General features: G+C 27.1%; 1 protein-coding gene across 2 annotated transcripts; it reads right to left on the bottom strand.

The window, feature by feature from the left end:
• Window positions 1-8,091: 8,091 nt before the first annotated feature.
• LOC126903778 (uncharacterized) lies at window positions 8,092-9,846 on the bottom strand. Of its 2 annotated transcripts, XM_050682265.1 has the most exons (3): window positions 9,348-9,846; window positions 8,774-9,289; window positions 8,092-8,716 (listed from the first exon to the last, which is right to left on the bottom strand). In XM_050682265.1, the coding sequence occupies exons 1-3, from the start codon at window positions 9,552-9,554 to the stop codon at window positions 8,303-8,305; spliced, it is 1,137 nt and encodes a 378-aa protein (XP_050538222.1). In that variant the 5' UTR covers window positions 9,555-9,846; the 3' UTR covers window positions 8,092-8,302. The 2 variants fall into 2 exon arrangements, with proteins under 2 accessions (XP_050538222.1, XP_050538221.1); XM_050682264.1 differs by having other exon boundaries at window positions 8,092-9,289.
• Between the last annotated feature and the right edge of the window lie 2,872 nt (window positions 9,847-12,718).

Here is a 12,718-nt window from a genome sequence, read left to right as displayed (position 1 = left end):
AATAACTTTACAATTTTACTTAAATTTAAACCACATTTTTACTATTTTTATTTTTTTGTTTCTTATAAATTTTCTTTTGGACATTGATGGCTTACTCATTTATAATTGTCAATATAAATAATTTTTATTCTCAATTAATTTTATTATATATAACTACTTTCTTAATTAGACGTGGTCTTGAATAATTATTATATTAATTCTTGAATTTATATTTTTACTTTTGTCAGTCATCGGGATAAAGGATCAAAGATAAATGCTGACTTGTGCGACAATAATTTTGTCAACTATTTATGTATTAATAATACACATCAAAACATAATATGCAATGCATCTTGTATAGTAGATGGTTAAAAGTGCTTGAATTAATTATAAATGTTTATAAAAAATTTTAACCTTTATCGTATTTAAACAAAAATTATAGTAACAAGAGGTTACAATATTAAAGAATCACAATTATTTCTAAAATGAGAATTATGGCTTAAATGCTATACTTTACTGCTTACAACTTGCTATTAATATGAATTTTACATTTTATTACAGCGTAATAAAAATCTTTAACTAGCTTGCCATTTATGCTTTATTTATACACTATTATTTTGGAGTACTATAATTCGTACGCATATTATAAAAATATTTTTTACATTTTAAAAATACTGATTATTCTCGATCTAACGGTCTTTAATATGTTAATATATGAAACTTTAGTTTGGTCGGTAATAACGCCTAACGTTCTTGCTGATGAAGCGATTGGCCACCGCGACATTACAAAAACATGACCCTGACATTCATCATTATCTCACGTGACGACGTTTGATGATGATAAATATTTTACATAGTATTACAATTATGTAGTATTACTTATTAAAATCAATTATTTTAGCATCTTAATGCTGTTCGATTAATATTATTTTAGATTTTGATCATTGTGATAATTATTAAATTTTATGAGTATTATATTATTTTTATCAAATTTTCTTTTAATCCAGCAGCGACCGAAGACTTTTCCGGCACTGTCTGATGATGATTATTAATTTTATTATTTATTAAGTTTATTAAAAAAAAGAAAAAAAAATGTTACATTTTTGGAAGTCAAGTAAAAGCTGACATATTTCAGTCTAATTATTATTGCTATAAGCATTTTTATTATATTTAATTTGTATTTTATTCCAGCAGCGACCGAAGATTTTTCCGGCAATGTCTGATGATGATTATTACTATAATTATTTATGATTCCAATTAGCGGTTTATTTTAATCCAATTATTAATACGTCATTATTTATTTTTATTTTTTCTATTATTTATTATATTTCTATTTATTTAATTCGTACTACATATTAATTAGCATAGAGGGAGATGCTAATATGACAATTCTACTCGTCTGTAGTCCGGAGCTACTGACGTCGAACTAACAAAGGGCAGTTGTGTTTGAGTGGCCGTTATAGACATAGTTTTCAATATTATTACTTACGTCTTATTTATATTATTTATAACTTAACTTGTTTTATTCAACGACCCGTCTATCGCCAATTGTCATCATAGCCAACCAACTCCGTCTCACTTGGATATACCTACTAACCAACTGTACTAGAATTCAGGTCAGACGTATTGTACATTACATATAACTTATATTTACTGAACATCTAAAATATATTTTTACTTTGTCGTTGACATAAAACAATAGTCTAATTTTATTTAATAATCTATCCTCTGTAACTAAGGTACACGATTGCCTGTGTCTCCTTCAGGCAATTAAAACTCATTTAAGGAGATAGGGACGATATTTGGGCAGACGTCGGTTAGCTTCCGATTCTTGGTTTTGACCAAGATCCTCAACTATTAAACTAACCCCTAACAAGGTATATTCCTTTATTTTAAGTGTACCACTTTATTTTTTTTAATGGTAACATCCATATTTTTATGAAAAATGTGTGCACCTGCATCAAAGGACAACGTTCTTGGAGTGTTTGAGCCCCATAAAAGAGTTATCAATTTAGTATATGTTCACCTCTAGTTGGTAATACTGGATATGGTGCAATACCCACTTGTACTGTTGTTATCAGCTGCTGTTGCTGTTGTCAGTACAATATAACGTTTCTGTGGTTTTTAAATATGTGAGTGTTCACTCTGTAACAAGCAGACCCTTAATAATAAAGGGGAATGGCCTATTACTGTGCGGTGGTGTTGTTTATTTTGTAGAAATCAAAATGCGGAAATAAGAGGGGGTAATAAATAGGTACACCTGCTTATGAATGTATAAGTTATGAATTATATATTTGTAGTTCTGCAAGTAAAGCTCTTAAAAGTAAAGGGGGTAGGGGGGATAACTTACATACTAAAATAATATTTAATCTTATGATATGATAAAATAACAAAATGATAATAAATTAATAGCTTATCTGATGACTTGAGGAGATCGGAGAGAGTGGCATAGTAAATCACAATGAACGTAAAGTAATAATATACAAAACTCAANATAAAACTAAGGTACATAATATACAAAACTCAAAAAAAACTATATGGAGCGATTAATCATTACACGGTGCCGATTTTAAGAGGCGCGAGACATGTGTACTGTTGTACAAAAAACGTTGTGTCGCTTTGCTGAGGAAGGGACGATGACCGGTCGAAGCATGAACACGTTCGAACCGGTCATACACGAGTTTCACAATCTACCCAACACTCTCTAACCGGCAAGCNAATCTACCCAACACTCTCTAACCTGCAATCTCATGCATTGCTCTACGTACTTCTACACATCGTAGATAGTTAATATGTAAGCTCATACAGTGCTCTCAAACAAAACCACATTGTTGATGTGAAGAATGTAAATATTATCCTACAGTTTTAATGCACTGCTGTCCTATGCAGAGGATTCAATGAAATGGAGAATATCAGCTCAGATAACCAAGTCAATGTACAGCTTATGTGATTTATGAAGGAGGCAGATCAGCTATAGCATCATTCAATACCCAAACACCAGAAAGAGTATTTGTTGTATCCCTTAGCTCTTAAGGCCACAACATCATTTATATATATAAACTAATCATTTAAAGGTTATGTACTTTATTTTAGGTTAAGTATAATCGGTCCCCATGATCCTTATAAGCTATTGACGCCAACCGTTAATTTAGGAGTGTCATGGCGCAACATGGAGGTTAACAACTTTATGAACAGATGGAAAAAACAATAAATCTGTGAATAAATAAACACATAAATTTGTTTTCTTTTGGGTTAAGGGCTCGTATTTGATCCATTTTTCCTCTGATTTTTTATATACAGTACCACTTATCTAAATATAGCGTTATATTATTAATTATATTAGTATTATACTATTTTACTAACTCCCCTATGGACGATTAAAGGATTAAATTTAAAAAAAAATGTTATCAAATGAAAGAAAAATACCTAAGGTTTCAATATAAAATTATACTATTTTGATTTGTTAACATTTCAATAAGTTATGGCAGTTTTAATTACAAAAAAACCCAGCAAAGGGATTCGCGGCACAGTGGTGACGGGGTATAGATGGATCAAGTATAATGATATCTGACAGTGATTAAAACCACTATAAAAAAAAAAAAAACGCTTCGATGCAAATCTTTAGATAGTGTTTAATTTTAAAAAATTGGTTGATTACTCCAAAGCTACATGATCTGCTAGTTCCTTATTAATATCCTGATTAAGATAAAGTATATGTCGAATGAAAAAGAGATTATTAAAATATATTATTTCTCATAAAAAATTGTGTTTATCCATACATTTTTCAAAAAGTTATTACATTATGAAGTTAAAAATGTAGAATACATAATCGAGAATTTTCACACAAAAATAGCATTTGGTTGCTATTTTCCCCGTGAAGACAAAATAAAGTCCGAAATTTTTTTAAATAAAAAAGTACATTACATTATCTTTAATTTAAGATTTAGATAAAAGTGTCAGACTTTCCGGGACATTTTAAAAATTTAAGTGGAAAAAGTTAATTTTTCGTGAAAAATTTGTCATTTTAAATCCCCTCCGTGGGCAGGTAAAGGATCAGATTTATAAAAAAATATATCAAATGAGAAGTAACGATATCATGCATCTATAAAAAAAAATATAACAATTTTAAGTAAAAAAAAATTGAAAAAATTAGCGATTTTTAAATTTGTAATTTTTTGGGGAGTATCCCCCATTGACGGGGAACGAGGGAAATTTTTTAAATTTTTGAGGGTAATGTCTTCGACTACATACGATTTGTGATCTTTTGACGTATCATTTAAAGAAATCGGTTTGGTGAGACTGAGAAATGTGGTAACAGACATAAAAAAATATAAAAAAACACATCATCGTAAAACCATAAAACCAAGCTGATTTAATTTTTCAACTTTTAAGCTATTAAGAAAAAATAATTTATACCTTATTACTAATAACAAATAAGTTATAAAAATTTTTAAAATAAATAAAAATTATAAACAATGTTAAATTTATTTTATTTAAAATTAAAAACAATTCCTGCTTTTTTTAGTCATATTTTTATTACTATTATTTAGAGCACGCAAATAACAAATTAACAAAAACAAATAAATTACCTATTGTAACTACTAAATTATAAAAAAAGAAACAAATTAAAGATAAGATTTATCAAAAAAATTTTCATAGAGTATACTCTATCGAATTTTGTAAACAACTACATTCTAATCACTGCAGATACTTGGTAGTTTGTTATCATTTTTTGGACCAGAGTTAAAAAAAATTTACCTTCAACCACGTTTGGAGTAACTGCTATTCTATTTATTATTACGTCTAGAACGTTATCTTTTTCAAATAACGTTTTCTATGAATATAAAAGTGAAAATACAACCATAATAATAACTGTGTGACTCAATAGTAATCACAAATTAATAATAATTTAAATGTATAAAAGGCCTAGCACGTTTTTGATAATTCGTAAAAATAATTGAGTTTTAAATTTGGGGGGGGCCGGCCTTGGGCCACATTAAATCTAAGGGGGGCCAGGCCCACCCATGTCTACGTGCCTGCCACAGATGTATTTTGATAATTATTAATTTTACCGGAGGATTTTTTTCAGTGTAGTTAATAATAGACCAAAAACAACGAGATTTTTTACCTTTAAAGAATTTGGGGTTAACTCATTTGTAGATGACCTTCAAGAACTAAACATAAATATAGCATACCATTATAATTACTTTTTATATTTAAGTATAGTAATTGTAAAAGAAAAAAAAAATGATTTTTAATAATCAATCGTAAAAATAAATTATAAATTAATAAAATTGAATATTGAAATGGACAAAATAACGGATAAAATGTAAATAATATGATTTTTTAAATTGTATTACGATTTTCTAAAGTAAAAGTTCGACGGATGAACGCATAACTTAAATCCAAAATATTTCTTTTGTATACGTTAATATGAATTAATTTAACTATAAGTTCCAATTAATTAAAAATATATAACTATGGCGAGTGTTCATTTCTTTTAATAACTTAATAGGATGCCATCTACTGTAAAATTATTTGAACAAGTAAAATCTTTAAAATTACTTTTAAAGGATAGAGAGATTGACATTTGGACATTTCAACATCGTATTATTGTAATGTTGTATATTATGTTTTTTTTTTATATTTTATCTTGCACAGTGTGCACATGTAAATGAATTCATTGTTTTTTATGAGTTAGTTGACTATTGGTCATATCATATATGACTATATGGATTGTAATTATGGTTTCAATATTATGTTATATGGTCAATTCTTTCTGTTTCTTTAATTTTTCTGTCTTCATCTTCCGTGAGCTGACAGGTCCTTGGGTGTGGTCAGGGTGGATATGGTGAACATCTTAATGGGTCCTCTACTAGTATGTAGAGGATACTCATTGATATTGGTGACATGTCCATTTTACCCTGACACGTGCGATGGATCTGTCATGTCCACGTTACACTCCTATTTATTCTGTTGGTACATTATTAAATTAATTATTTAATATTATGTATAAATGTTATTTATTTTATTTAAATGATTTGATTCAGTTAATATCTGATATGTGAATTTGTTCTGAATTGAACTCTTAAATACTGCCTATGTGAGCATTATGTTTAAACTACATCGACCAAGTGTAGTTATTGAACTCACAAAATACAAAGGCCGTTCTGATGCTAGTCTGTCTATAGACAATTAATTCTATACAATTGCTATAAATCACCACTCACTGTTTTAACTTTATGTGTGCAAAATGCTGTATGTAAATAAAAGATAATTTATTAGGCTGATATCATATTAATTGGATCTGTCTTAATTTACACGTTTCTGTTTCTATTATGATTTATGAATTCATATGTATTATCTTAGACCTCCTACTCATATTTTCTTTTGGCATTCTTGACCATTATTTAGTTGTTATTAGTATTTTTATTGGACATACTTTTGTTAATTCAAGTCTATATATTTTGTTTAGTAGTATGATTTAATTATCCAATAAATTTTATTATTTTTATAATAATTAAAAAAAAAATGTACTAAAAATAATTTTTAATCATTGTTATCTTAAATTGAAATTATTTTTATAACTCGGAATCCTTGTAAAGTTAGTCGTGTAGGTATTACTGTTTAGCTTACAAGCTCCAATCTTGATTCTCTCTATATATAAAAGATTTTACTAAAAATATTCAAAGTAGCTAAAACATAATTTTTTCATAAATTTACATTTTAATTGTTATTTGATTTAACTTATTTTCATTAAATTTTTCTTTATTGAATACACCAACCATTATACCAGTGTTAGTCTACTTTTACTTTTACAATTCATGAATTTTATCATATTCATCGAATAATAATGAATTCTTTATGAACAGCATTAATAGACGAGTAGCATTTATAACAAAATAGTTACCTTGTATTGTNATAGACGAGTAGCATTTATAACAAAATAGTTTCCTTGTATTATATTGTAATATAATATATTATTTCAAAATTCAAAGAATCAAAGTTGATGTTCAACGACTTAAAATATTCATATTTTGCATTGTCATTTTTTTTTATATGTATAAATAATCATATATTCTAAAATATACTATAAATTACAAAAACACTGAATACTCTTTATTGAAAAAATTATTTTTAATTAAGAATTCTCCAATTTACCATATATTTACATACCACGAATATACGTAAAATACGCAGCATTGTCGTTTTAAAATCTTGGAAAAAACCAAACAAAATGATTGATTATTTTTTATAATTTAAATGAATATACTTTATATTGAAACTGTTGGAATATTTTAGTATAAAAAATATAAATTTGTTTTATTTATAATGTCTTTTATATGTTTGTTACAAAATTTCTGTTAATCTTCTATTTGGTTAACCATCACAGTCATGGTCTCGATGGGGACGGCTAATCGAAGTTATACTGTACTTATTTTTTTTATATATGTATGCTTTAAAATTATTATTTTTGTAATATTAAATTGTTAGTTAAATAATAATATCCTATTTTAATATTCGATATATTTTTATAAATATTTTTTATACTTAAATTGACTAATGATTTTTTTCGGATTCAAAATATGACAATGTGGTTAGTGTCACTTTGTTTTATTGCATGACTACACAATTTATGTTAATAATGTATTAAGTCCAGTAGATAGAAAATATTATAAATAAAAGTTATGTGTGCAGATTTGTTCTAATTAGGTTTTATACGCCATGTGATTAACAGGTTAAGTCGGCTTGCAAGTTAGTAGACCATCAAGACGGTAACATCTAAGTTTTCATGTATTGAGATATTGGCGATTTGTTAATAAAATGTATTTGTATTTATAACTCATCATAGTATTAATAGTAGTCATTGTAGACATATAATCATAGTTATATTAACTATATGAGTAAAATTATTTTCATATACTCTATTATTAACTAGTGATCTGCAATTTTTGGAAAATTTACAATTGCAATTGTATTAACTAATTGATGTACAAAATAAGTAAGTTAAAATTAAATGATAACAATGTTTTATAAGTGTCGAACAGCTTTATTTAAATTAAACAGAAAATTGAACAAAAAAATTTAACAATATAGCAAATAAACGAAAAATTAAATAATGTAACAACAAACATATAAATATAACAAATATATAAACAATAAATAAAGAAGTCGGATGAAAATGCAAAATAGTTCATAATAAATAAACAAGAGTATTTTTAATGGAAAAAGACATCATTGTCAGCATGTAAACTTCTGTAGGGAATATTCGTTGACTGTCGAATGCAAATTAATAGGAGTTATAAGGCAATATAGCAAGTTATTAAATCAGTTTCACCACCGTACTCGGTCCAATAGTTTTTATTGCTTCTACGTTAGCAAAAACAGTAGTCAGCATTTCATTTGGCGGAGGTGTTACGACGATTTCAATTAATAATGACTCTCCTTCGAAATGCTTTGGCATCTCGTAGACTTCTTTTCGATTAAAGAACATCACTTGTGCTGTGTCAATCAAGTAAATTTTCAACATACCATCGTTCGTCTCGTCCATAATTTTCCCACGGTACCATTCAGCGCCAAAAAATATCAAGCACATGTCGTACTTCTCAACTTTCTCGATACGTTTTAAGTTATTTTCAATTTTTCGTAGTTTATCACACAAGGTGATTACCGACTTTCTACTCTCCATCGTGTGTACCAGATAACATGTCTTCGTTCGTTTTTGAACTATCATTATCTGTGGAAAGATTATTGTAATAATAGATTGTTTGTATGATAAATATAAATAACTAACTTTTTGCGTCTCGCCTAGTTTTAATGTACGTTTCTTAGTACATGGGTCTTCTGTTATGTCAGTGCTGAGATTTTGTTCTTTGCAACATTTTTCTTCAATTTCAAATCGGTTCATATCTGTGGTCTTAATGTCATATTGTTTAAGCTGCGGTTCTTTTGAAGTAACGATGTTCTTGTATTTTTTAAGTCGGTCTTGAGCTGAATAACGTGTATTATCGGTGTTGTACAGTTGTCTATTTTCGGGCTGTTTGAATTTATTAGTTTGATGAACGATTTGTAGCTCCTCAGTTTTACGGTATTTCATAAGTCTATCTTGGGCCGTATAACGTTTGGCATTATATGTTGCGTAATTGTTCGGCTTAAGTCCAGGTTTATATGCGTTCTTCTTTGCATAAGTCTTCTCATATTTATTGCCGACGTTTTTGGGTTTCAAATTCTCAGCATTCCAAATCTGAGTGTTGAGACATTGTTTAGATGTTGAATATGTTAATACGAGTTCATTTTTGTCAATGAGTGCCTTTAAAAATATAAGTATAAATATCTATGCTATGTACACATATTTTTTTTTCACTTACGATGTTAAATATTTCTTTCTTTTTGATGACATTGGTAAGGATATTCATCGAGGACGTGTCAAAAAATTCTCCACTTATTCCTTGAAGTTTAACGCGATACTCTTCGGGCTGTTCACGATTCTTGTCATTTACTTTGATAACGGTTAAATTTTGCAAGTAGTCATAATATCTTATGACGATCCGATCTCCTCTCTCTAACAGTGCCATAATTATTGCAGGTGAATTCGATGGCTATTTTTGGAAATAGTCAATATGTTCGACTTGCGAATGTCGCGTTGTTTTCAAGATTTTTGAAATTTGATTTCGACGCGACTGAGACTTATAGACTAGATGGCTTCCACAAGAGCTTATATGTTCTTTGTTCGCAGGTTAGACTAAAAGTCCCAATGAATTTTTAGTTTACTAGATCTTTTATACTAATTTTTTCCCGATTTTTTTGGCCAGTGACAAATAACGTTGTTAAAACAAATTATTTCAAAAGTAAATATTTTATTCACGATCGCCATAAATTGTTTTTAGCCAATATTTAAATTATATTTTTTTGAATTGTACACGTATACATCCGAATAAAAATCAACTATAATTTAGTGACCGAAATAAGTTATTATCGAATGAATGTTATAAAAAATATGCCTACTCTTTGATTTATAGAAATAGTTTTTAAGATATAATTCATTTTTAAGGAATAGACAGTAGCTTTATTTAATTAACATACTGTTACGGTTTGTAACTTAAATTAATTACATTTTATCATACATTTTAATAATTGTTGGCCAATTGTAAAAAATATTTTTTTATGTTAATTGGCTTAAATAAAAAGTAAACAAGACTTAATTGGCCAACGACAAATAACGTTGCTAAAACAACTTTTTTCATTAATTCAAAGTAAAATATGTTATTTAATAATCACTATAGATTGTTTTCAGCCAATATTTAAATTATATTTTTTTGGTTTATACATAATTTTATACAAAAAATTTTCTATTCTTGATTTCATAGAAATTGTTTCTAAAATATAACACATTTTATTCAATAAATTTAATAATTATTTATTATATTTTTATAAAATGTCTAACATTGTAGGCCTCTTCTAAATCCCAAGAAAATTGTTTTATAAATTTGAAATTTAGTTGAAACATAGATTAAACACTATACAATACCACATTTTAAAATCACTATAAAAAACAAGGGGGTCGCGGTACAATGGTGACGAGGCAAAGTTGAATAAAAAAAAAACGCTTCGATGCAAATTTCTAGATAGTTTTTNGGTACAATGGTGACGAGGCATAGTTGAATAAAAAAAAAACGCTTCCATGCAAATTTTTAGATAGTGTTTCATTTAAAAAAATTATTGGATTATTCCAAAAGCTACATGATCAGCTAATTCCTTATTAATATCCTGATTAATATAAAGTATGTTGAATGAAAAAGGATCCTGATTAACATAAAGTATGTCGAATGAAAAAGAGATATAAATATTATTTCTCATAAAAAATTGTGTTGATTATTACACTTTTCAATAAGTTATAACATTTTAAAGTTAAAAATGTAAAAAATAAAATCGAGAAATTTCACACAAAAATATCATTTGGTAGCCATTTTTTTCGTGAAGACAAAATAAAGTCCGAAATTCTTTATTTCCATAATAAAGTTAATTACATTAGCTTTATTTAAGATATATATATAAAAGGGTCAGACTTTCTGGAACACTTTCAAAAGTGAAGTTAAATAAGTTAATTTTTTGTGAACAAATTGTCATTATAAATCCTGTGGACAGGTAAAGGGTTAAATTTATAAAAAAAATATACAAAATGATAGGTAAAGACATCAAGCATCTATAAAAAAAAAAAATTATATTGATATGTTCATTTTTGAAAAAGTTACGGCAGTTTTTAGTAAAAAAAATTGAAAAAATTTCGAAAATTAGCGATTTTTAAATTTGTAGTTTTTTTGGAGGTTTGCCCCATTTACGGGGAACGAGGGAAAATTTTTAAGGGTAATGTCTTCGATTAGATACAATTTGTGATCTTTTGACGTATCGTTGAAAGAAATCCGTTCAGTGAGAGCTGAGAAAAAGTGGTAACAGACACAAAAAAAAAAATTAGTTGGCTTAAATTAAAATCTAACATGACTTTAAACTTAATATTTTTTTAGTACATAATTAAAATCTAAAGTATTTATGAGCAAATAAAATTATCTGCACTATTTAAAAAAAAATAGTAAATGGGATTTAAAATTTGAATTGTTTACATTTTTGGTTTCTTTGCAATAGGAAGGCTGTCTTTTATTTTGTTGTATTATACAAAATGATCATTTAATAAATGAAAAATTTGTAATCTCATTTAATAATAATAGAAAATATTTGGGAATTATTAATTATTATAACTTTAAATATGACATGTAGTCTATTTTAAAATATATAATAAGCTTAGGGTCAATCTATGCCAAATCATCCAGAATTGGTTGCACGACCACCTCATATTGTTCTTAAATTTTCTGGGTTTATTATTTATGCTATATTTATAATACAATTTTAATGGTGTCAATTCATGTTGTTAAAATTGTTTAAGTATAATTATTGTTTACATAATGTAACAATACAAATTAATAGACACTAGGTAGTTAATATTAATATTAAATTTCATCAACACGCCACAGCTTTAACGTTTTACTTTATACCATAACTTTATAAACATTAAGGACCGAAGAGGATAAACAGTTTACATTAAATCCTATAAATACAGTTAAAATATTACGGAGTTATTTTAGTTTTGATGCGAAGCTGAGAAGGTATTGGTTTTACTATGATATGTTTTGTTTTTGTGCTGTTACCACTTTTTCTCAGCTCACACTGAACGGATTTCTTTCAACGATACGTCAAAACATCACAAATTGTATCTAATCGAAGACATTACCCTTAAAAATTTTCCCTCGTTCCTCATAAATGGGGCAAACCTCCAAAAAAACTACAAATTTAAAAATCGCTAATTTTCGAAATTTTTTCAATTTTTTTTACTAAAAACTGCCGTAACTTTTTCAAAAATGAACATATCAATATAATTTTTTTTTTTTATAGATGCTTGATGTCTTTACCTATCATTTTGTATATTTTTTTTATAAATTTAACCCTTTACCTGTCCACAGGATTTATAATGACAATTTGTTCACAAAAAATTAACTTATTTAACTTCACTTTTGAAATTGTTCCAGAAAGTCTGACCCTTTTATATATATCTTAAATAAAGCTAATGTAATTAACTTTATTATGGAAATAAAGAATTTCGGACTTTATTTTGTCTTCACGAAAAAAATGGCTACCAAATGCTATTTTTGTTTGAAATTTCTCGATTTTATTTTTTACATTTTTAACT

Source organism: Daktulosphaira vitifoliae, unplaced genomic scaffold, assembly GCF_025091365.1.
Source record: "Daktulosphaira vitifoliae isolate Bord-2020 unplaced genomic scaffold, ASM2509136v1 Scaffold_4, whole genome shotgun sequence".
NCBI lineage: Eukaryota > Metazoa > Arthropoda > Insecta > Hemiptera > Phylloxeridae > Daktulosphaira > Daktulosphaira vitifoliae.
The sequence above is the reverse complement of the archived record's forward strand: the minus strand, read 5'-3'. Positions and strand labels throughout refer to the sequence as shown.

Bases quoted from the DNA above. Each gene is read 5' to 3' on its own strand.
- LOC126903778 (XM_050682264.1), bottom strand. From the start codon at position 9,554: ATGGCACTGTTAGAGAGAGGAGATCGGATCGTCATAAGATATTATGAC. The intron at 9,290-9,347 runs GTAAGTGAAAAA...ATATTTTTAAAG, and splicing joins AGAAAGAAATATTTAACATC to GCACTCATTGACAAAAATGA.